This window comes from Mandrillus leucophaeus, unplaced genomic scaffold (assembly GCF_000951045.1).
Source record: "Mandrillus leucophaeus isolate KB7577 unplaced genomic scaffold, Mleu.le_1.0 Scaffold661, whole genome shotgun sequence".
Lineage (NCBI taxonomy): Eukaryota > Metazoa > Chordata > Mammalia > Primates > Cercopithecidae > Mandrillus > Mandrillus leucophaeus.
The window spans coordinates 484,576-511,551 of NW_012107153.1; the positions used below are offsets into that span (position 1 = coordinate 484,576).

Below are 26,976 nucleotides of genomic sequence, written 5' to 3' on the forward strand. Positions count from 1 at the left end.
ATAGGAAATATGCCTTTTGCACTATTTACCTCCTCAGTGGAGAGCAATGACCACCTTGAGGAGGACCCAGATGTCATCAGTGCATCAGTGCCATGCTGGGCAGAGCAAACCCATTTCTCCTCTGAGACATAAGGCGTATAACTCCTGGAGTTGTTTAAACAAATTTTCAGGCCAGGTGCAGTGGCTCATGCCTATAATCCCAGCACTTTGGGAGGCCGAGGCAGGTGAATCAGTTGAGGTCAGGAGTTCAAGACCAGCCTGGTCAACAAGGTGAAACTCCGTCTCTACTAAAAATACAAAACAATTAACAGGGCCTGGTGGTGCATGCCTGTAGTCCCAGCTACTTGGGAGGCTGAAGTGGGAGAGGTGGAGGTTGAACCTGGGAGGTAGAGGTTGCAGTGAGCCAGGATCATGCCACTGCACTCCAGCCTGGGTGACAGAGAGAGACTCTGGGGGGAAAAAAAAAAAAAGCCATAAATTTTCCAGAGAAACTGATTGCCTTGTTTCTCTTGTTTGTCACTTAAGGTAATTCTCGAATCTTTTCCTCTTTAGCATTGCTGCTGATTGTGTTCTTTGCTCAAATAATAGCTAATAAACTTCAAAGAACATTTGTATTTGTTTTGAGGGATGTTCTGTTATGTTGATATTTACAGAGTTAAACACTGCAGATGGGGAGTTTTGCCTAAGAAGATTCCAAAGCAATTTGATTTTGTGGTTTTGATCCAAAATATAAACATGTTTTATGGCCTAAAGGGGTTGTCAAACAGTGTTTTAAAACACACTGGCAAATTTAAGATGCCTTTAAAAGTAGGACAGCTTGGAGATCCAGAAGGGCCCCACACCTACATTTTCCAGGGGTCGTGTAGAAACAAGTCTTGCTGGGCTGGTCTATTACTGGCTCTGGTGGGGTCTCCAAGCTAAAGGAGTAGTCCTCATTAACTTTTTCCCTCTTATCCACTATCCCTGCCCACCTAGGCAGGTTACTTAACTCTCCTGGAGAGCTTAATAAATACTTTCATCTTCACATGACCTGACAACTCCTCCTTTTCCTCAAAATGATACGTAAGACTTAAGACACTGGCCAAGGGGATCAGATGCCCAGCCAAGAGAAACTCAACCATTTTGTTAAGTTCTATCACTGAGTACTTTGCCTGAATTAGCATAGAAGCTTTTTGGGCATGGCCAACTAGTCCCTGCACTAACCCAGTCATTATGATGGTTATCTATGTGATTTATAATTAGATTCATTTTATTCAAATAAATTTCTATTTATTCAAACAAGTTTCCCAGAAGTCCATCTCAACAGTTGTCATCTTAACTCTAAGTGACTCAGGGCTTTCCCTCTGTAAACTCTCCAGCCCCAGATTCTAGTTTGCTGAAGCACTCCTAAAATCAGTCATGGCCCTGTGGTTTTTTATTCTTTGCAAATATTATAGTTAGTTCAGCCGGGTATATCCCCTGGTTAAATGAAACCAAAGTCATGACTTTGATGACTGCTAGGGCCAGTCAGCTTACTTCTCATCCAGAGATCTAGACTTTTCCCTCCATCTTGGCCAGCCAACCTTCTTAGTAATCTATGCCATTAATGGCAAAGAAGACTAGATCAAATGGTGAGCTGGCTTTGCTTACATCTCTTTGCTTTATGCTCCACAGCTCTAGCCAAAGTGTTGATTTCCAAGTGAAATATTATTTGGGAACAATCAGGGTAAGGGAGCAGAAATCTTTAGAAATATATTTTCTCTATCTCTCCCCCTTTCATATTATCTTTCCTTTTTTTCTAAATTCTAGCCTCCATTTGTTGCCTATCAAATTAGAATTCTCAGCCAGGCATGGTGGCTCACGCCTGCAATCCCAACACTTTGGGAGGCCAAGGAATGTCGGATCACTTGAGGACAGGGGTTCAAGACTAGCCTGGCCAACATGGCAAAAGCCTGACTTTACTAAAAATACAAAAATTAGCCAGGTGGGTTGGCATGCACCTGCAATCCCAGCTACCCAGGAGGCTGAGGCACGAGAACCTCTTGAACCCAGGACATGGAGGTTGCAGTGAGCTGAGATCATGCCACTGCACTCTATCCTGGGCAACACAGTGAGACTCTGTCTCAAAAAAAAAAAAAGGAATTCTCTTGATCTGCCCTGCAAATTCTGACAGTACCTATTTATACAATCCTATGGCACTCCCAGGAATAGAATATCATTTTACAGATGAGGAAACTGAGTCCCAGAATGGAAAAAGAACAACCACATGCTCACATATTTTAATGAGGTCCCAAAGACTTTTTCAGAAGGTAAATACTAGATTGCAAGCAAGTTCAAACATTTATAATGCCTTCTCTGAACTTTCTGCTATGGGCAAAGAAAAAGGTTGGAAAGTTTTTGAGAATGGCTATAACATAATCAAAAGAGTGAAGAAGTTAAAGCTGACATTAGTGAAAAGCTTACATGAAAGGGGAGGACTGTTGGAGTAGCCCAAGCATGTACCAATAATAACTTCAGAATAGCTGGTAGTAGTTAGAACGTAAAGAAAGTGGCAGACACACAAAGAATTAATACATTTGACTTTGTGTTCTCTTAGGGCAGTGGAAGGGACCAAGATAGTACTCAAATTTTATAACTAAGAAATTTGACAGAAATAAGAAAGTCAGAAGAAACCACTGCTTTGGAGGTGGGGATATCTGAGAGAGTGTGAAGAATAAGTAAGGATACAAACAATAATAAAACCTGCCCAGTCTAGTAACTCCAGCTCAATTGCAAAGTTGTTGATTAACTGACAGGAAATATACCATTAGCTAGAGAACCATGACTGTGTTTCTTTTAAGCACTGACTTACAATTGATTGCATGACCTGTATCCCTGTGAGCCTGAAAAATCCTGGGCATCTTCAGGTATTTACACAACAATGTGTTCTAGAGCCCTCCCTGCCATGGAGTAACACATAGAAAAATGTACGATTCCAACTTTCCTGGACAACTGCACATGTCAGAATAATTTCAGTCACTGATCAGGGGAAGAAATAAGAGTGTGAACTTAGAATCCAGACTAGTTAAGTGTTTTTCTTCATGAACATCTGCCTCTCTGAGCCTCAATTTCCTCATCTGGTAATTTGGAATAACTATGTACTCTTTAGGGTTGGAAGAATTAAATGTGATAATGTGTATACATTGTTAGCACTGTACTCAGTCCAAAGTAGACACTCAATAAATGTTAGTTTCTATCCTTGCCCCCCCTTGACAGCCCAAGGGAAAGCAGTTCAATTTAAAATCGGAGGGATGAGAGTAAAAAAGTTATACATCACAATACAAGAAAACCACAAATCTCTTAGTCAAAAAATGATTTAAATTTGGCATTCAGCTATAATCCCTTAGAGATGGGAGTAACCCTCTATAGCCTAAGATTCTCAGGGTAATAGAGGATGGATGTGAGAGCTTGGAATCTTCATTTCCCACTATCTCAATCAGATGATCTGTTCAGTGATACGTATTTTAAGGTGAGTCTTAATGAATGAAAGGTTTGTGGGATGGAAGTGAGGCTTTTCTAGGAGTGGAGGGCAACCAGAGTAAATCATGAGAGATGGAAAATGCTGGAGAAGGCTATGCCTTGCATGAGAATTTGTGTGAGTAAGAAGGGTGAACCAAGCCAAAGGCTTTGGGGCCTGCATAGATTAGAGTGGGCTCCAGTGCCAAGTGGGAGTCCCAGCTAGATTTGAGGAGGAAGATGTGCTTTACCAGACAAACTTGTTTGTAGGCTCTCTGGCTCCTCCATGCAAAGGTATTGAAGGAAAGGAAAAGAGCCCTTAAGGAAGTCACAGATGTGTTGTAGGCAAAGTACAAGGGATATATCCATCATGATATTCCTGTTGGATTTTAACTTTTAGTCTATATCAAAATGAATCTTTATTCAGAAAATGCCACAGAAATTTCATTTTACATTAATATTGAAAGTTAAAAGAAGACAAGTATTGTGGTCATGGCCAAGTTTGGGATCTATCATTGGGGCAAACCATTTTGTCTTTCTGGGCTTCAGTTTCTTATTGGTACAATGAAGAGATTGGGACCATCACTGATTCTGGCTCTCATAATTTTTTATTATACTTTAAGTTCTAGGGTACATGTGCACAACGTGCAGGTTTGTTACATATGTATACATGTGCCATGTTGGTGTGCTGCACCCATTAACTCATCCTTTACGTTGGGTATATCTCCTAATGCTATCCCTCCTCCCTCCCCCCTCCCCACAATAGGCCCTGGTGTGTGATATTCCCCTTCCTGTGTCCAAGTGATCTCATTGTTCAGTTCCCACCTATGAGTGAGAACATGAAGTGTTTGGTTTTCTGTTCTTGTGATAGTTTGCTGAGAATGATGGTTTCCAGCTGCATCCATGTCCCTATAAAGGACATGAACTCATCCCTTTTTATGGCTGCATAGTATTCCATGGTGTACATGTGTCTGGCTCTCATATTTGAGAATTCTGAGAAACTTGGAAGAACTCTCTCCACCACAAACAGTCTGACTTCTCTGCAGCTCACACAAGATTCAGCCACTCTTTCTGGAACCCAAGGCCTTGACGACATTAGCCTATAACCCTCCTCCATACTGCCAAATTCACTCTCATATCCCCATTGGAAAAACTCAATTGAAAGTAAACAACTAATCAAAGTGAGTGGATCTTGGGGGTGTTCTATGTGGCTTTTTTAGTATGGTGGATGGCACATGAAAATACTTATCTTGTGAGTTTTGAACCCCATTTTGGGTGTTTCCCAAGCAGATTTTAAACCGCAGTATTAAGTCAAAAAGAACTTTTCTTCCTCAAGAGAACAGCTTGCTCTCTGTTGTCCTCAGGACTGTGTCTTTGGCTCCTCTGTATCCTCTAGGCAAGAGTTTGCCCTTAATATTACATTTGACAGCCCTCCAATAGTATTAGGATCAAGGAGTCTCAGCACTCCTGGCAGGCACAGCAGGCAGAATAAGCTACAGTCCTTTGCACTCAGATCCAGACCCTTTTCATCTTTGGCATACATTCACCCCCACATCCTACCCCCTTTTCCTTCTCACTAGTAACCATCATTCATACCTCACACCCAAAATTCAGAAATGTTAAGAGGTTTGTCTTGGCCTTGCTTTCTAAAAATTGAGAATGCTGAAGAATGTTCCCAGATAAGTGACTTGCCTGATGAGAAGCCTTTTGCTTAGTGGAACCTAAACACATACTTTCTAAGCTCAAGTCTCACTTCAGTCAATTCACTTTAGAAGTCCATAGGCACAGGCCACAACATGAACTACTCTGCACAGAAGTCCAGAGTATGGATGCTCAATATAAAATATACTCACTTCTGGGAATGTCTTCAAAGTTCATCTTCTGCTGGAGAAGGGGTAGCAGGGTGGGTAGTCATCTTCTTCTTTGTAGTCACTAGGTTCCATGTGGAATAAATGGGACCTGGGAAGAAGATGTACTGTTGCTGACTGGTAGCACTCCTTTCTCCAACCCATAAGTGAAGCCCCCTTTTAATCATGCATAAGGCCTTCCCCCCACTGCCACCCAAATAGGGCTGGCAAGTGCATTCTCTGGTTGCAATCTATGGTCAGCTCTCTGCCCCAGGTACCCATAAAGTGCCTACTAACATCCATGTCACTCACTACTTGTTCTCTAGGAGATTCAGTCACGTGATCAGAGCTGGAAATTACTGATTTCAAAGGGATTAAGATGCCAGATGAGGAAATGTTATGCAAGAAACCCTATTAATGGGCATGATTAATCATCACATGGCATCTATTAAGAACTCAGCAGTCCATGGAGAAACTTTGAGATGACTCCTGTCCTCTGTGAGTTTGTATCGCAGGCAGTCTATCCCAGAATGATTATTTAGATACCAAACAGAAACATGAAGGAATTATGCACAATCATTGTAGTATCCCCTTTAATCCAAACCCCAGTTGCTTTCTGTTATTCTTAATTTTTTTTATTTTTTATATCAGATCTTGTGTGGGTGAGGATCACAGGCTTGCCTATTCTGCTTTTCCCAGATGTTAAGTAAATCTACTCCAGATGGTCTTCTAAATATCCTTTCAGCTGGCAATGCAAAGCAAGTTTACTTTCACTCAATGAAACTGACATATCTATTTGGGCATGTTTTCTTGGCTCACAGAGAGGAGAATGGAACTACATAATTCACCAACAGGGAGACAAAGTTCAAATAAGGAACAAGATGAAAGAGGAAAATGGAAAAGGCATTACATGCATTGCCAGCTTCAGAGCCAAAGTTACACTTGACAAGTAGTCAGTAGTTGCCTCCTGAAGTGAGCTATTGGAGTACTTGGAATGCCTCAAGTAAGATATTGGGGTACCTGGTACCTCAAGTTGCCAAACAATACTTGATCAATCACTTACTGTTGTCTACAATTTGCCCCTATATTGTAAGTCTTTGATTCTAATTTTAAAACATACATCCTTCATGAAGGAGTTCACAATTGAAGCTGTTATCAGTCATGGACAGTCTAGTGTAAGAGTTTCATTTGGACTGAGAGACAATTTGTATTGGGAGAGAGGAAAAAGCATAAAGAACTGGGAAACTGGGGGCATCTTCTATTCAATGATTCCACAAATTAGCCAAGCATCCTAATAATGCAGCTCCAAGGAGAAGAAGATTTGCAGAGGGTCAGCTCTTAATTAAAGGAAAATTTAAACAAACACAATTATGAGGAATGGAAGCCTCAGGGAAATATTAATTTGCTAAGGGTAAATTAAGGACTGAATGTGGGTGAATATTTGTCTTTACCTTGTTCCATAAAATTTACAGACTGACATCCACATGCAAATATAAAGGGGTTCTTGATCTTCCCATATCAAACTCTTCACACAGAGAACAGTTTCTGTATTAGCATCTCAAATTTAGACAATCACTATATTGATTTTGATGGAAAATAAAAGGGTTTAAATCAAGTTAAAACAAAAACAAACAACAAAATGTGGATTCAAATGTATTACAGGAGTCTTTCCAGGAATTATTTTTAAATGAAAGCATACTTTGTAATATGAATAATCATAACCTGAAGTACTGGCTCTGAGTTCAGATTTTTGTATATCAGGTTTCTGAGATACGGGAAAACATACCATGAAATAACTAAATTGGGCTCATCATCTTTCTCTTTCCTCTGCCTCTATTTTTTCTTTACATCTGTCTCAGAAACCACCTTCACACTCCATATCTAGCTTCCCCATTGCTTTATTTGGCCACAGTATGCAAGGGAAATTTATTGGAAATTCCATGGAGACCAAAGACGTTGCAAGAAATGGAAAGAGTGGTTGGCATAAGTTTGGGTTTAAAGCCCAGGTGAGCACTAGAATAAGAGTAGAAGAGCAAATTTTGGTCAGGTGCAGTGGCTCACACCTGTAATCTCAGCATTTTGGGAAGCCTAGGCAGGTGGATTGCTTAAGCCCAAGAGTTTCAGACCAGCCTGGGCAACATAGCAAGACCCCATCTCTAAAAAAAAAAAGCAAATTTTATTCACCATTCATGTGATTTTTTGATGAAGAATATTAATTTCATTAAAATGTCAAACTTTTATTTATGAAAATGTATCATAAACATTAAAAGTAAAATAAACTGGATTAAATATATGGCATATGTCAAGATACTTAATGTCAATATATAAAGGCTCTTATAAATCAATAAGAAAGACATTAACATCACTAAAAAGTTGAACAAAGGAAATAAACAGGCAGTACTTGAAATAATGAATAAACTTGGACAAAAAAATTAAAAAGGCATTAGCTTTACTAATAAAGAAATGCTAACAAAAAAAGAGAATCCTCTTTATTCACCTACCAAATGGGCAAATATATTGTTCAGTGCTGGCAAGGGGGCAGAGAGACAAGTACTCTCATAACCTGCTTATGGGAACTTAAAGTGGGACAACCTTTCTGGAGGGCAATTTGGCAGTATGTATCAAGAGCCTTAAACATGTCCATAAATGTTTGGCCCAGTATTCCTACTTTGAGACATTTATTCTATGAAAATAATTAGAGATGCTGTATGAGTGTTGTCAGCACAGCATTATTCATAATAAGGAGAGATTGGAAAAAATTGAAATGTTCATGTTGTAGAATAGTTAAATAAGTTACAGTATATCTAAAGGTTGGAATACTATGTCATCATTAAAACTCATGTTTGAAAATGTTTAATAACAAGAAAATGTTCATGATATAATGCTAAATTTTTAAAAGGCAGGACACATATACAGTCATGCACCACACAATGGCATTTTAGTCAATGACAGACCCCATATATGACAGTGGTCCCATAAAATTATAATACTATACTTTTACTGTGTAGTTTCTGTGCTTAGATATGTTTAGATACACAAATATATTGTATACACAAATACATTGTGCTACAGTTGCCTACTGTATTAGTTCATTTTCATGCTGCTGATAAAGACATACCTGAAACTGGGAACAAAAAGAAATTTAATTGGACTTACAGTTCCACATGGCTGGGGAAGCCTCAGAATTACGGCAGGAGGAAAAAGGCACTTCTTACATGGTGGCAGCAAGAAAAAATGAGGAGGAAGCAAAAGCAGAAACCTCTGATAAACCCATCAGATCTCTTGAGACTTATTCACTATCACGAGAATAGGATGAGAAAAACCAGCCCCCATGATCCAATTAACTCCCCCTGGGCCCCTCCCACAACACAGGGAAATTCTAGGAGATACAATTTAAGTTGAGATTTGGGTGGAGACACAGCCAAACCATATCATTCTGCCCTGGCCTCTCCAAATCTCATGTCCTCACATTTCAAAACCAATCATGCCTTCCCAACAGTCCCCCAAAGTCTTAACTCATTTCAGCATTAATCCAAAAGTCCACAGTCCAAAGTCTCATCTGAGACAAGGCAAGTCCCTTCTACCTATGAACCTGTAAAATCAAAAGCAAGCTAGTTACTTCCTAGATACAATGAAGGTACAGGTATTTTGTAAATATAGCCATTCTAAATGGGAGAGATGGCCAAAACAAAGGGACTACCGGGCCCATGCAAGTCGAAAATCCAGCAGGGCAGCCAAATTTTAAAGCTCAAAAATGATCTCCTTTGACTCAAGGTCACACTGATGCAAGAGGTGGGTTCCCATGGTCTTGGGCAGCTCCACCCCTGTGGCTTTGCAGGGTACAACCTCCCTCCCAGCTGCTTTCATGGGCTAGTATTTAGTGTCTGTGGCTTTTCCAGGTGCACGGTGCAAGCTGTCAGTGGATCTACCATTCTGGGGTCTGGAGGATGGTGCTTCTCTTCTCACAGCTCCATTAGGCAGTGCCCCAGTAGGGGCGCTGTGTGGGGGCTCTGACCCCACATTTCCCTTCTGCATTGCCCTAGCAGAGGTTCTCCATGAGGGCCCTGCCTCTGCAGCAAACTTTTGCCCGGGCATCCAGGCATTTCCATACATATGAAATCTAAGCGGAGGTTTCGAAACCTCAATTCTTGACTTCTGTGCAGCCACAGGCTCAACACTACATGGAAACTGCCAAGGTGTGGGGCTTCCACCCTCTGAAGCCACAGCCTGAGCTCCACGTTGGTCCCTTTCAGCCATGACTGGAGCAGCTAGGACACAGGGCACCAAGTCCCTGGGCTGCACATAGCACAGGGACCCTGGGCCTGGCCCACAAAACCACTTTTTCTTCCTAGGTCTCTGGGTCTGTGATGGGAGGGTCTGCCATGAAGGTCTCTGACATGGCCTGGAGACATTTTCCCCACGGTCTTGGGGATTAACATCAGACTCCTTGCTACTTACGCAAATTTCTGCAGCCTGGTTTAATTTCTCCTCAAAAAAATGTTTTTTTCTTGTCTACTGCATCATCAGGCTGCAAATTTTCTGAACTTTAATGCTCTGTTTCCCTTTAAAGATGGAATGCTTTTAACAGCACCCAAGTTTTAAATGCTTTGCTGCTTAGAAATTTCTTCTGCCAGATACCCTAAATCATCTCTCTCAAGTTCAAAGTTCCACAGATCTCTAGGGCAAGGGCAAAACGCCACCAGTCTCTTTGCTAAAACATAACAAGTGTCACCTTTGCTCCAGTTCCCAACGAGTTCCTCATCTCCATGTGAGACCACCTCAGCCTGGACCTTATTGTTCATATCACTATCAGCATTTTTGTCAAAGCAATTCCACAAGTCTCTAGGAGGATCCAAACTTTCCCACATTTTCCTGTCTTCTTCTGAGCCCTCCAAACTGTTCCAACCTCTGCCTTTTACCCAGTTTCAAAGTCGCTTCCACATTTTTTGGGTATCTTTTCAGCAACGCCCCACTCTACTGGCACCAATTTACTGTATTAGTTCGTTTTCACGCTGCTAATAAAGACATACCCAAAACTGGGAACAAAAAGACGTTTAATATGGACATACAGTTCCACATGGCTGGAGAGGCCTCAGAATCATGGCAGGAGGCAAAAGGCACTTCTTACATGGCAGCAGCAAGGAAAAATGAGGAGGAAGCAAAAGCAGAAACCCCTGATAAATCCATCAGATCTTGTGAAACTTATTCAGTATCACAAGAATAGCACATGAAAGCCCAACCCCCATGATTCAATTACCTCCCTCTGGGCCCCTCCAACAACACAGGAGAATTCTGGGAGATATAATTCAAATTGAGGTTTGGGTGGGGCTACAGCCAAACCATATCACCTACAGTATTCAGTACAGTAACATGCTGTACAGGTTTGTATCCTAGGAGCAATAGGCTATGCCATATAGCCTAGGTGTGTAGGAGGCCATACCATGTAGGTTTGTGGAATACACTCTATGATGTTTGCACAATGACAAAATCACCTAACAACGCATTTCTCAGAACGCATCCCCATTGTTAAGTGATCCACGACTGCATTATTATCATTTTGCTAAAATAAAAAGTGTGAAGTCTATTTATATAAAATAGAATGGAAAGAGGGATAAAGTCACCTATGCTTTTTCTTTTAATTTTTGTACTTTCTATGTTTTTCCAAATGTCCAAACTGAACACATTAATTTTATACTTAGAGAGAAATATGCAGATGCTACCTCAGAAGAGAAAAGACATTTGTAAAGTGCTTTGAGTACATCTGGGTCTGCTTCCCACATACTGTACTCAAGGTTTCCAGATTCTTCATCTACCACAGAAAGAAGCCATTTGTAACCCTGGCCTGAGCCCTCCCTTCTTGCCTCTGTGTCTTTATTTGCTGATATCTAGGTGGTATATAGTCCTTCTTGAAATATGCCTTTCTCACCCAGAACCTTTCTGCAGGTCATGAAGAACACCTCAGGAAAAAAAAAAAAAAAAAAGGCCTGCTTTAATATGCCACATTTGTATTGGGTAGCCCTTAGAATAGGTCAGTGATTCTCCACCCTGGCTGTACATGAGAATCCCCCAGGGAGATTAAAATAAAACAAAACAAAGCCCAGGAATCACTTTGAGAGATCATGATTTTATTGCTCCAGAGTAAGACTTGGTCATCCGTTTTTCATACTTCCTAGGGTGACTGTAATGTGCAACCAGCATTGAAAGCCACAGAGGTAGGTGAAGACACAGAAAAAGAAAGAAACACTTTTTTCAGCTGATTTCAGTTGAGTAACATAGACAAGAATGGACACTAACCTTCTGGGGACCTGTCTCACCATTGTCTTCCCACTCCACTGGCCCCTAAGATACCCCATATCTACCAGCTGTTCATTTGTTAAACTCCATAAGATCATCAAGCACATCAACGACTTTCAAATTCATCATCTGAATGACCCCATAAGATGGGCAGACTCAAAAACAATGTTCAACATTCTCTTCTGTTTTCCTTCTAAACTCATTCATGTTAAGGTCACTGCTAAAATGTACATGCGTTCACTGAAAGGATAACACATTATGCCATTAGCTATTTTAATGCTGGCACCTGGAAAAGGGAAGGGCGCTGAGGGAATTGAGCATAGGATAGGAAAGTTTTAATATGGGGAAAGAGGAAGAAAAAGACTGGGATTGGTAGTGATAGGCCTACTCAAGGTACTGGGGAGACAGGGAAGCAAACATCAGGATGTTGTATGACATCAAAAAGAGAAGAGAAAAGGACATGAGGAATTAAGTTCTGTCCACACCAAAATGTTGCTAAGGGTCATCTTAAAATGAGAGCTATAAAGTAAGTTGGACATGATGCACTTGAAAGACCACTAAATTGGAAGCCAAGAGACTTGCTTACAGGGTCAATACTAGGGCAAGGTAAGTGAGGCTGCACTTGTGCAACCCTCAGAAAGTGCCTTCTTGAATTTTTACCCTAGGTGCTTCACCTGCCTCACCTTAGCTCCAGCTCTGCTTGCTTAGATTCCAGTCTCGCTTCTGATTCTAAACTAACTGTGTGATATTTGGCAAGTCACTTTCCCTGTCTAAGTACCGCCCCTCAAACCTGAGAAGCTCCACTTTTACCTGTCTTAGATATTGGGCTTCCATAAAAATTTCATTTGAAAAGAGTTACAGAGCTTTAAAAATTGTATCCTACTTCTCTGAGTCATCTGTAAGAGTACTAGCCTATAATACTGTGGTTCTATGTCTAATAATCGTAAGCTACAGGAGTTTTCATGGGCCACTTTAAGCCTCTCTTTATCAACCTGAAAATATTGACAAGGTAATTTCTAGCACAGGCCACTGGAAAAGTATTGAATTACCCTCTGGGAAAGACCAACTTGCCGCTCTAGAACATTTCGAGAGGGTCAGTAAACCTGCTTGGGGCTTTGTGGCAAACCCTCTGAGAATCACAGCCAAGCACAAATTCCTATAAATGTCAACACTCATGAGAAGCCAGTTCATCAATATTAGCAACTCCCATCATTTTGGGGACTGTTAAAAGACCCCGTCAGAAGTACAAATGATGTGGCTCTGAGAGATCTGGTACAGATTCACAGCTGACAGCAGGTGGTGATAGTCCCTGCTGGAAGATGCACAACAGGAACAAAATTATCCTCAACTATATTTCCTTGGGTATCTTTATTATGAACTTCCATATGTCAATATCCTATTTATTGTTCTTCTGTGTCTTCAGATCAAATACTAAATGTGTTCAGCATGGAGTGATTTTTCACTTGTTTATACATTGAACAAAATCCTGGCCTTCTTTCCCCTGTGAAAATGATTTTGACAATTATATATTTGAGATCTTTTTGTATCTGATGCTATCCCTGTCATGAGATCAACGTTATAGTCACAGATGAATCCCCCAGAAACAAACTGAAATAGAGATTCACATGCAAGAAGTCTATTGGCTGGTACTCTCATTATCAACAATTGTGGGAAGAAGAGAAGGACGCAGGTTTGGGCACAAAGAGAAAATGAGCTATGCTGCAGTCATGACAAAGCCTCAGCTCCCTTCAGAGAGCTCTGAAGCTAGGATGACTTACCTTTAGAGTTACCTCGCTGTGGGTATGAGGGTTGTGCCTTTCTATCCTGTGGCAATCAGTCATTGGATGCAGGATACCCCAGGAAGGGGTCATAACCTTAAGCTGCAACTTTTCCAACAACTGAAGGAGTAAGTTCTATGGTGCTGAAGGAGGATCTGGGTGGTACAGCACAGCATCCACCACACTACCCTTTACCAAGATTGTCACACCTTATTTGCCAAGAGTAGCCCAGTCACCACTTCAGTAGGATTAAATTGGTCATAGCTGCAGCCCAGTTCTTCATCCATAATTTCCTTCCCACTCCTTGCCACAAACTATGTTATATTGGTATAATGCAGATGACAATCTAGCATTCACCCACTTACCTATATGGTAACTACCATTCTTTAAAATGAGGAAGAAGAGGACAGTGGATAGCAACAGCAGTCTGGAATCAGAATGAGAGATTTTGCTGCTCAAATAAAAGTAGTTTTTACTGTTGCAAAATTGAGCACATTAAAGCTCACAGAGAGTGGATGACAATTCTGAAGCTGCTAAAACAGCAGGCTTATTTTTACAAAGTCAAGGGTTTGTTACATACCTCTCCTCCTACAAGCACCAATGCCTGTTTTTTTCTCTGCATCCTGAGTCAAATTTTTCTTTTCTTCTCCCTCAAGTGCATATTTACTCTGTTTGGTCAGCTTCATCAGGAAACAGTCACACTACAATAAATTAGGTATGAAAACAAATAAAAGTTTTTCTTGGGCTGCTCAGTGACAGGTACTGAGCTGAGGTGACCATTCCCCCCAGGGTTCTATAGTACACAGTCACATGCTTAAGCAAACACAGAGAAAGTCTGCATGGTAAAAGACACTGCAATATTCAGCCACAGTTCTGACTTGCTCAAAAAATGTGAGCAAGGCTCATAGCCCAGGAGGCTCCAGACATGCTCTCATTAAAAAGCAGTGTGCTTTTTCTACTTAATTTTTGAATAGGTAATACATTCACATGGTTCAAAGAACAAAAGTATAAAAAGATCTGTAAGTCACTGTTTAGTAAAATGCCTCTCATTTGTGGCAGTGTGCAGCCTACAAAGGAGCTCTCATCTATCATCTATTTCTTCCAGAAGCGTATGTTCTGAGAGGACAGCATGAGTTGTACTTCTTTTTAATCTTTATTGTTATTGTACTTACAGAAAATAATACCTGCTTCTTGTAAAAGGGCCACATTTTACATAAATAAATGACAGTGAAAATAAAAGTTCTTGGTAATCCTACATCTCAGAGATAACTCTGCCAATTCCTTCAGATTTTTTCCATACATATGGAAACATATAGCTTCTTCACAAAATAGAATTATAACATAAATGCTATTTTACAGCTTGTTTTTTCTATTACTACCTATTACACAATATATTATATATACTGCCCAAATCTTTTCTTGTTAGTGTATACAGATTCAGCTGTCTTTTAAACAATAGCATAGTATTCTATGTGTATTTACTATAATTTCTTCATCCAGTTTTATTTTAAAATTTTAAATGTCTGTGATATAATTCTTTAAACCCATTTCTCCATTGCTTATAATTAATTTACCGTGAATTTAAATCTACTCATTTCTGGAGTAATTCATGAGAAGTCAGTAAAGGAATTTTCATGGGCAAAGAAGATAATCCAGAAACGTCTGCAGGTGTAGTCAGATGTGCCTGTTAAATGGACAGACAAGTGTGGCTGCCTGGAGTACTGAATAAGTGAGTGAGGCCATTTTCCAGATTTGAATGAATTTGAAAATAGGGGAGAAGTGGGGACTGGAATGGGGTGAGGGATTAAACAAAGGGAGATAAAAGCAGGTTGGAATGGAATAAATCTTGACACATGGATGGTGAGTCTTTCCAGACGAAAGATTTTTATGGAGAGAACTGACATGTTTTAGTTGAATCCAAGTTTGATACTAATTAACAATATAATTTGGGTATTTAAAAATACTGGCAAAGGCTGCTAAAATAACAACGCATGTCAAAGCAAGCAATAATCTCATTGTCGTTCACACTGATCAGATCACATTGGAATTATCAGGATCAATAAAATATTGACAGATATCCATAGGAGAGCGTGAACAGCGAGGGAACTTGTCATCATGCCATAAAAGTAACAGTGGAAGGACTGGGACATCTTTAGCCTGAGGAAAAGAATGTTAAGGGGAAACATGCTAACTGCCTTCAAAAATGTGAAGGACTGACACGTGCAAAAGGGGTTAAATTTGCTCTGTGTCATCCCAAATGGTGGAATAAGACCAATGAGTAGAGATTACGAGAAGGCTTATTTTGATTCAACACATGAACAGCTGTATTCTGCTAAAGGGCCTTTTAAAAAGTTTACTTCAAATATATTAAAGACTCTGTCCACTTTCATTAACATTATTATTTAGCCAATGTTTTCTTCATAAATAGTACAAAAGTAAAATTCAACTCAGTCTTTGATGAAGTTTCATAAATTCTTAATTAGTGAGATTCAAAATAATGAGGCTTTATCGTACACTGCTTAAGAAAGATTTTCAATTGTCTTAATCTCTTTCTTCCTATGTTTATTTCTCAATCCCATGCCTTGGCCTACCATGTCCCCTCAACTCCCACTGAAGCAGAAAGCACATCAACAACCCACATGAAAATGTAAATCTGAGAAATAAATATGCGTGGTTGGTTTAAAAAGAGAAAGAATTAACATTTAAAGCAATGGTAATTTACTCTGATCTGTAATTTTGAGCTCCTGTGCTGAAATTGCTCATTTGGAAATTACCAAGTGCTTGGGTCTCATTTGTGATCTTCTTCCTGCATACACCCAGCACACAAAGGAGTCATAATGACCGGCTGAGTCACTGCTGCCATCTCCCTGAAGCGTGCTCTTCAAATGTCAATACCATTTTCTATGGTACAATGAAGAAAATTCCGAATTGTAGCCTGCTTACACTAAAGGGTGAGCCCGAAACAGCACAGAACCTGGAATATGCTCAAAGGGCATCGCAATCCTCTCCCATTCTCTTCTCCTCTAGTCATCAAATTGCTATGGCATGGATCATTTTGGCTTTGCAAATCATCCCCATCACCCACTCCCATTAGTCTTTACTTGAATATAAATGAAAAACTATTTAGGTTTATGGGATAAAATGAGCTGCTTTTGGCAATATCCCAATAAAATTATATCTATAGTTGAAGTTATACTCAGATATGGATTCAAACCAGAAGCAAAACTACAGACACAATATAATATTAGAGACATGAATACTCTAAAAGACCAGCATGTAGAAAACTCTTGTGCTATTCTTATGGATCATACTTTAGATATTTTGTTCTTCCCAACTTCTTAAACCCTAACTCCAAAAAGGCTACCCAAAACTCAAGCATCAGATCTTTTCTCTTTTTCTCATTCAGCATAGATCCAGGGTAGTAGCTAACAGTTACCTAATGTAAATTAGCTAAAAAGGAACTATGAATTCCTGGTAAATTTCATTGAGAAAGGGAAAGAATTCAGGAAAACTTAATATGACTGAACTTTTTCCATAATGTTGTGATCAAGAGCTCACAAGTATGATATCTTTGTTATAGACTGTCTTTTTCAGGTTTTCGTAAAATTATTTTACTTGGGAGACATAATTTACGTTGTTGGATAGTCCTTTCTATGTAAGGAGAAGCCATATTATAATGAGGCTCTATCTCCACTGAAATTATTTCTAATTTGCCAGAATGCTTGTATAGAAGATGAAATAAATGAGCTTCAACTGCAGTAAGGAAATTGCAGGCAGTTGTAAGAAGTTCTTGATTTTATTCCATAGATATTTTGATAATGCATGTCAGTAAAAACAATTAGATAATATAATTCAGCTGTGAGCTCTCATGTAGCTACTTGATGCCTGGTGCCCAAAAGTTGTAGAATCTTCTTTCCTTTACAACAAAATGGAAGTGCAAACTGTCTGGAGGGTTAAGGCTGACGTTATGAGTAAGCCTGCTTTCCATAATGGATAAGATTCAAAGGCACCTGATGGACTGTGAATAGAAATTCAGTAGAACCTTTAATACCTACAGAAAGATTTTTAAATCATTGAAGCTGTTTTTCCTTCCTTCAGGATTTTCCATCCTCCAAGCGATTATGGAAGCAGCCGTGCAAAACAACTGGCAAGTGACAGCAAGGTCTGTAGGAAACATAAAAGACGTCCAAGAATTCAGGCGCATCATTGAAGAAATGGACAGGAGGCAGGAAAAGCGATACCTGATTGACTGCGAAGTCGAAAGGATTAACACAATTTTGGAACAGGTACGTTTGAGATTTATTTCACCTCCAGCCAACATGTTAAATTATCAACCTGAGGCAGCTCCCATATCTGCTAATAAATTAAGTAGCCAACAGACTAAACGTGCCAACAGTTTTTGATAGTCTCTTTAATCTTTTTTTCCTCCCCAGTGGCTGCAGGGAAAAAAAAAAAGAAAGAAAGACAGAAAAGAGAAGAAAATCTAAGCTGTTTGAAAATTGCATTCCATGATTAATCTGGAAGTATTTGCAATTTAATGCTACCTATCAGATAAACATACCCCTCCACACCTCTGCTTCATAGACGACTGACTTTCAAAGTAATCCCCTTCCTTTCCCATACCTTCTTCCCAACAGGGAACAGACAAGGGACTAAGCAGTGCAGAAGAATAGGGTTTTTGTTTCAGGACCCTCATTGCTGGAATATGTACTATTTCCAGACCCTTCTAAAGATCACCACCCATTCTTCATGACTATGGATAGACAGACTGTCAGGACAGTACTCACCAAGTTTTGAATTTGTCTATATTTTTTCACATTATCCCTCTGGATCCAGAAACAGAGAGAGAGAAAGAAAGAACAATTTAAGACTATTTTTTTCCATTTTATAACTTTTTAATTCATTCACTCCACAAAAATTCATTTAAGACCCATTACATGCAGACAATGTGGGCAACAACAAGTTATCACTGTCCCTTAATTTCTCAAAGGAGAAATAAGATCTTATATTACTTTAAAATAACCTAAATTTTTTTGAGACAGAGCAAGACTCAAAAAAAAAAAGGTTATTTTAAAGGTCAACATGGTGAAACTCCATCTCTATTAAAAATTAAAAATATAAAAATTAGCTGGGCGTGGTGGCAGGCACCTGTGATCCCAGCTACTCAGGGGACTGAGGCATGAGAATTGCTTGAACCCGGGAGGCAGAGGTTGCAGTGAGCTATGATTGCACCACTGCACTCCAGCCTGGGCAACAGAGCAAGACCATTTTTAAATAAGAAGTGGCATATGAGAAAAATGTTTATGCTTTTAAAAATAGAATTTAATGGGCCAAAATATATTCATTATTAAGCTTGGATATTTAAATTTAAGACTAAAAAATATTAGAAGAAATATTTCACCCTAAACCAGAGGTGCTCGGGGTAGAGTCAAGCTGAAATGTGAAGAAAGTTTATTACTTTCCTTAGAAGTTTCAATTTGCCAGTTAATAACAAAGTGCCCACACTGCCATAAACAAAACTGTAAGGGAAACATTTCCATTCTAATTCAATCCCAGTGTACCTAGAGGCCAAAACAGCTTCAGAGATTGAAATTATAGTGAGCAGCTATTGCCTGGGAGAGCTGTTTTATAGCAAATTAAATATTAATAATTTGTCAGATATGCCCCCATAAGAAAAGAAATGCAAAAAAAAAAATAGGTGACAAAAGGAAAGAGAAGGGAAGAGAAGGAAGGAAGGGAGAAAAGGACAAACGGAGAAAGGGAAGGAGGGAAACTGCTGACTCTATATCGTAGAAATACAAAGTGTCCCCTTGTTAAGATCAGCATTACCCTCTAGTGAATCACACTTCACAGAAAATATAGAGCACTAGCCTGGTTAAATCAAGTTTCTCAACTAACATTCTCCTGAGCTACACAAATGATCTACCTGCCCCTTCCCCACCCCCACTACAACCCCCACCCCCACAAAAAAAAAAAAAAAAAAAAGACCTTCCTTTGATTTTCTTAGATCTTGAAAGTGAAGAATCAGGTCAGTGATGTTGGTGTATGTACTACATGCCCTCTAAAATTTTATACCAAAATAGCCTTTTAGTGGGTGACCTACTTAATAGTCCAAAGCAGAAGAACATCCTCCTTGTCATACTTTGTTTTTCTTCTTTTGTACTAGTGACTTTGGCTTCTTAGATATCTTATATTCTGTTAAAGTCTTTTGGATTTTATAGAACTTTTTACTGCAGTCTGGGATTTTTCAGCATTATGTAATAGAAAAGCAGTAGGTAGAGCTCTGAATTCTATATAATTGTGGGACCTTGGGCACTTAAATATCTATGCCTCAGTTTTCTCATCTACATAATGGAGAAAATAAAATTTTCTCTATATCACATCGTTGGTATAATAGCTTTAAAAAGTATAAAATGCTACAGAAAAAAATCATTATTACTGGATACTTTCAGGAAAACTAAACTAGCATCATTCAAAAACTCTATTCTCTTTTCATGTCATACTTCTCCACCTTCCTTTCTTCTATATGCATATTCATAGTATCCTTTAAAATACTTTCTATACAATTTTTCAGGAAACATTGTTCAAAGAAAGTTTTAGCAACATCTAAGTAAGGATAGAGAGTTACTGTCACTTACTTTTTTTCCCTCTTTCAAAAAATTGTCGTAAAACCATCAACTCATGATTGTTTTCTCTGCCATTTAAGATGTTCTTACTAGGTCATAAATTCTATGAAGGAAGGATTAGATTTATCTTGTTCACTATTATATCTCCAGTGTCCAACAGAGTAACTGGCACATGATGTTGGATGAACAAATGGATAGATGGATACTGAACAAGTACATTTCAGAAGTTCCACTGCAATTTTGTTGTATTTCCATCCAGAGGCACAAAAGTACCTACTGTTACATGATGTGATTATTATTAAGGTACACACTATCTCAAAGGTGTGACTTTCTGCTTAAGCTTGTTTCAATGATATAGTGAATTTGCCATAATTTATTTAATGAAAATAAATTTTCATTAAACAAATTATTTAAATTAAGCAACAACTTCAACATGATATTTCTTTATAGAAAACATTTTTTAAAGACATCGAATACTAAAATACAGAGCTATCAATCACCTTTCTCATTGGTTCCTAACCAGTCTTTTGATAAATTTATCATAGTTCACTATACAACCCCTGATTGGAATGATAGCATTTATAACTCAATCAGTATTAAGTTCTCCCTAGAGATGCTCCCATCCTCCAAGAGTGTATTCAGCTTTGTTTGAGATCATTTTTGTGGAAGGAAATTTCTACAGTCTCCCACAAAATGATATTTCATACCACTATCTGAGGTAGAAGAACCTGTTACACCACTGTTAACACTGTTCCCTACAGATCAGATTTTGGCATAAATTAAGTTTATATTGTACTCTATATCCAATGAGTGTTAATAAAAGTGCTTTGATGTGGTGCAATTTTAAAATATAAGCAGGTCTTCAACATAGTGTTATATAGCATAACCTCCTCATGTCATGATATAAGTTCTGGTTTTCCCTGTGAATATTCAAACACATAAGGTAAATCAAAATTCTTTCAATATTTTTTCCCCAAAGCTCTTTTTTTAAAACTGTTTCAACCCTTGAGATTACATTAAGGGAAAAATTCAGTTAGATATCAATCAGCCTTTCACATCTCTATTTAACAGTTAATCTACAAGAGAAGCATTCTAAATTTATAGATATAAGAATTAACATAGAAAAGGACAGCACTGAAGAGAGATGAAACCATGAAGGGTTGGTAGGGCACATAGAGAATATTTAGAGACCGTATATCCTGAATTTAAGAATTAAGAGCACTTTCCATAAGAAGGTTTAGGTGTACAAGGGTGAATGAACCACTGGCCTGACCCAATATAGCATTCCTATTACTGTGCTGTGCTTATGAAGCTCTCCTCACTGGTGGACCGCTGCCTTACTCAATTCAATGACCAATCTAAACATTAATTTTTGAAAAGATTGCCTCTCTGGGAGTTATCTATTTGTTACTGAAGAGATCCTCCACCACAGTAATATATACCTTATAGCTTTGTTGCACCTTTAATGTCTATTCAGAGAAGCAGCATAATAGTGTTTCAGAGCATGGACTCTGGAGCCAGTCTGCATGGATTCTATCACTTACTATCTTTGTGACCCAAGGCCAGTTATTTAATTCTCTGTGCCTCCATTTTTTCATAGAAAAATGAGAGTGATAACTGTACTATGATGAGTTAATATATGCAAACCATTTAGAAAGGTGCCTGACACATAGTGTTTATATAGAGCTTTGATGCCAAAACAAAGTGTTTTCCCATAGATAATCTGATTTGACACTCACTGTAAGAGGCAGGCAGAGCAGATAGGTTTTATCCCAAATTTATAGATGATAAATTGAAACTTGTAGACATTTATATGACTTGTTTAAATGTAACCCTCTGCTCAATCCTAGTAAGTGGCAGAGCAAGGATAAAACTCAAGTCTTCTGATTCCTCATACAGTTCTCTTGCCCCTACACTGCACCACCTCTTTTAATTTGTAAGTTGCTCTTTAAATATTTAGCCAATGCCAAAACTTGAATTTGGCCGGCTTATCAGGTTAAATCTTAAAACAGTTGCAAAGCAATTAGAGAAGATCCAAAGAAAAGCAGCAAAAATAAGATTAAAGTGTTAGAAAATGGGTCCTGTGAGGAAAAGCTAAGTGAGTCGGGGTTGTTTAGCCTGGTGAAAGAGAGCCAAGAGGCAGTTTAATCACCTTCTCAAGTATAAAGAGTTATCATAAAAAGGGCACTGAGCAACTGTTCTGCATGCCTAAGGACAGTACCAGAGCAAATGAGCTTAACTAGACTAGAGAGAAAGTCAGTATTAGAAACGACTCATTATAAAACAGAGGAAATGAAGACAGTAAAATCTCACCAGTTCAGGCTATATGAAGGTGAAGCCATACTGAATTAGTGAAAAGTCAGATCTAGATATGTCTTAACATTGTTTTCAATAATATACAAATATTCCAAATTAATCCTGTGTGCTGACAAGTAAATATCCTTATAGAAGACTTGCTTAATAAATAGATAAAAATATTTTCTAATTTGTCTATTCATTATATAGCTAAAAGCCTGTCCCCTTAAAAAGATTTACACATTTCCCCTTCAGTTTTAACTGTATTTCTCTTTATTCCATAGAAAATTTACAGATAAGTCTCAGCATATCCTCTGCCTAAATTATAGCATATGCTAATTTAGTGGGGCCCAAACCAATATGTTTCAATGTTCTACCCCAAATATTATATAAGGTATAATTTCACCTTGAGATATTCCAGGCTAAAATCACTTCATCATGGATGATGTGAAGGTAGCATTTCTTAAGGACAGATTCCTGAAGCAGGTCAATCCTTCAGGTATATTTCATTTCAGAAATCCTGGCTGTCACTTTGAAGATGGTAGTTTTAAGAAATGAAAGTAAGTCAGTTTCCTAAATAAAACAGTATAAGCAAGATTAACATTAGAGGCCCTTCAAAAGTATGAGACTGTAACTCAAAGGGGAGAGTGCTCACATTTCAAAATATGTCTAGAAATTGTGGTCAATTGAGCACTGTTGCCTACAGCTGGACCTAGGACAAGTGAAGCAAAAATGTTATAGCTACATGCTTGCTCCCTGCCCCACCCTTACTCAGCAGATAGTTGTGCTGCCCAGTTCCTCTCCACTTTGTTGGCCCCTTTTTATTCCAGCCCTTACTTTCAATGTTCCTTGCAGAACATTGAGCTGACTTACCAATCCAAAAGACAGTTTGGGTTAGTAATTCTTTCTTCTTGGAATATTTTGTTTGCCATATAGTTGAATAAACACAAGCTTGGGAATAAAATAGACATGATTTCTAATTTTAGCTCCCTGATTTCCTTGTTGTGTGACAACGGGGGCAGTGACAATTTCTTTGGGGCTCATATTTCTCAGTTTAAAAGACTGTTCCACTATCTTCCTTTCATGGTTGTTGTGAGGATCAAATAAGATTATATGTGGAAAGCACTTGGTACAGTGCTTGGCACTCAGTAGGTACTCAGTAACTGATGACCATAGCTATTTGCTCATGAGTGGTGAGTTTCTGTGTTCATGAAAATGAATTATTTGAGAACTATTGCTAAAGAACAGTGTCCTTGTGGCTTCCCCAAGGTATCAGTTAAATCTAAGGTCATATCATGAGAGCAAAGTCTGAGAATTGGGCTATACTCAGGTCTCACTAATATAAGTTTAGCATTTTAGAAGACCTCTCTGGTTTGTTTGTTTGTTTTTCCTGTGATATAACACTGGGTAACACATGTTGATTGATAAGCTCAAGAACTATTTGAGGATTAACTAGATTTTTCAGCATCACTGAAAATAATTAAAGGCATTAAAACCTTGAACCACATATGCTAACTGGGCATTTTTAATAACAAATATATATGTACTGAGTGCTTACTATGTTTCAGATATTATTTTAAGCAATGTATGTGTCTATATATGTATGCTTATATATCTCATGAGTTAATCCTCATATTATCTCTGTAGGTAGATGGAGATATTATTTCCATTTTACAGATGAGGAAATTGAGACTTAGAGTTCATGCAACTAATAATTGGTAGAGATGGAACTGGAACCCAGGGAGGTTGACACCAGGTACTCTTAATCACTGCTCTGATTGGATTTGCATCTGACAGAATTTTCCAATCAGAATAGATTCAACCAAAAGTTATAAGACTTCTTGATACCCTCATATCTTTTACCTTATTCCATAGTATTCCCTTTCATCCTATCCAAAGTCTGAAAAAGAAGATGGTCAGGAGCCATGGTTAATATAAATTATAAATTTGGAGGGACAGAGATACAGAAGTAAATTACTCAAATTTTTCTTCCTCTTCTCCACACCTACTGCCACAACTTACCCTGAAGCACTAAGTCTGATCAGAGTCTTCAATGCTAGAGTTTATCTAAAACATTTTCTATACTTAGGATTCTAAAGTTCTTCTAGAGACCTGTTTTCAGAGACATGGTTATAAGCAGAGAGTCAAACAGTCTTCCACCACTACATAGTAGTGACTCTATACTTCACTTAGGTCTGTGTCCTCCATGACATTCAAATTATATGATGGGTTGGGTAGATGACAGACAGTACGGCTATACTGGAGCCACCCTAAAGCAAATCAGGATGTCATTTCTTTACCAGCCTGTGTCTAGCGGTGGGCTGGCTGAGAAGTCTTTCAGCGTCTTCAAAAGACAAACACAAGTAAAGGATATGACAGATGTTATTACCTGGATTTCAGAGGTCAATCTGAGATCATGCCCCCATGAGAGAAACAAAGAGTATACAGAAAGTGATCTCTTGGAGTAGATGAGTAATTGCTTAGCTACCTAAGAAATCACTGAATATTCAGGAGGTAATTCATAAAGAAGAAGGAAGGCAAATGGGATCAGACCTCCAGGGTGGGCATTGTAATTTACATGAAAACTGCCCCAGACAAGAGCCAGCCAACTGTTCTGAGGTTAAGCATCACACAAGGGTTTATATTCAGAATACTATACTAGGCACCATTAGGAGAAACAAAAGTTCTTTCTATTTGTAATAGCCCTTAGCAATGTGATTCAAGTCAGAGAGCAGTATCTTGACAAATGAAAAATAATATAACAAAAACTAGGTATGTAAATGCTGGTAGACTGAAAGAAATTAGAAAAGCCTAGAACTTAGTTTTGCATGTGATTGAACCATTCATGAAATGTAAGGTGAAAGTATTCTTAGTACCTGTAATATCTCTCCATCTTCTTCTCCCAAGTGCATATTAAGGACTATATGTAAAAGAGGATATCCCATTCCTCTTTGCTTTCCCTGCTTCCCAATTTCCTAATGGCAAGCTTCCAGAGTAGATCAATACATGGTCGAACAACCCACTGGCCTTCCTTCATCTCTTACTGTATTTTAGTAGGTTGTTCCCTTCTTTCCCCTGCCTCCAGCCATTCCAGGTGTCTCTCTGTAAGTTGGCTGCCTTATTCTTCCTTTTCAAGGACACTTTTTGTTACCTAACCAATCATGGTGTCCAAATCGTGGTCACTATTTCTTAATCTAATGACATGGCAATTTGATGCTATTACTTAACACTTATTGGGCTACCTGAATTAATATATTTAAGCAATAATGCACCCAAAACTACAGAATGGTGTCCCAAAAGCAAAACCTATGGTTGGATTTCTTAAAGATGTTTATTGGAAGCATGGTTTATCTTAAGTCTAACCTAATATCTCCAGGCCCTAAGCAAGTGAGACTCTACTTGCGGTAAAAGCCTTCAACAACATATGTTAGGTGACTTTGACACTCACTGACAGCCTTAAATAAACTTGTTCTATAAATGCAAAGATATTTATCCTAGGAGTTAGTAGCAGACATCAGTATTCTATATTTAGGAATTTTATCTTTGGCTTATTAAAAAAGATGGCCCAATTCTCTGGTCATACCTCACACTAGACTGGCTAGACTGGCTTTGTGACTGTTTAGAAGTAAATCCCCTCTGGGAAAACAAAGAAAAAAACTCATTCAATTCATTACTTTGAAACAGCAAGACTCTTGTTTATTTCAGATGATAGAAGCTTTAGTGTCAAAAAGGAAATGTTCTACTTAATCAACAGTTCCCTCCTCCCATTAAACAAAAATCTGATAAATGTTTGATTATTTCTTGTGAGGTTTGGGGGTTTTATTTTTAAAATAAACACAAATGCAAATTAATTTTCATTAGGGAACTTTTTGAGAGTCCTTGGGATGACTGAAGACACCTTGGGGTTTTGTAAAGCAGAGTACAGAAGCCTTGAAGCAGGAGAGCTGGATTCTAGCCCCAAGCTGTATGAGTTCAAAAAATCAATCTCTCTACATCTTCATTTCCTGAACTGTAAAATGAATGTGTGGAATATGATGGTCTTTTCCAGTTCCATCAGGCTATGGTTCCCACAGCTGTGAAAAACAAGGTAGGAAATCTAGTTCAAAAAATATTGATTGATTCCCAACCCATTTTGCCACACTCAATGCTAGGGTGAGGAGAAAAGGACATGTCTTCCCTGCTGAAGAAGCTTGCAATCTAGTAGGGCGATCTGTCAATGCAATAATTCTAGAAGTCAGAATATGATAAATATCTAAAAATGTGTGAATCAACTTTCCTGCTTTCTCAAGTTTCCGGGATGGTGACCATCATTGGTTTCTCAGCTGACTGACACTCTTACACACCTCAACATCAGTGAGCTTTGCTGAGACTTGGAGACAGAGATGATGGGAAGATTGAGATAATGTATCTTAAGGCCAGGGCACAGCCTGGAAGTTTATCATTTACCTCTATCCTTAGAACACAGAACAATAAATGTCTGCATTAAAAAGAGTTTTAAATATGGCCTCAACCCTTCTAAGAAATACCTAGGGAAAATCCCTATTAACTAAGGGCCTCTGGTAATTGGATTCTGTTTAACTGAGATTTGTTTGTTTATCATAAGACTATCATAAGTTCCTCATTATATCCACATTCACTGTTATCCTCCTGCTCAGATCCAAA

The 26,976-nt window shown here is 38.6% G+C and overlaps 1 protein-coding gene across 3 annotated transcripts in view; it reads left to right on the forward strand.

The window, feature by feature from the left end:
* The window catches only part of GRIA3 (glutamate receptor, ionotropic, AMPA 3), a 306,486-nt gene that overhangs the window by 125,424 nt on the left and 154,086 nt on the right, over positions 1-26,976 (forward strand). For all 3 annotated transcript variants that reach the window (XM_012001497.1, XM_012001496.1, XM_012001495.1), the window contains exon 4: positions 17,492-17,679. In XM_012001497.1, coding sequence (XP_011856887.1) covers positions 17,492-17,679 — 188 coding nt within the window. The remainder of the gene's footprint in view (positions 1-17,491; positions 17,680-26,976) is intronic.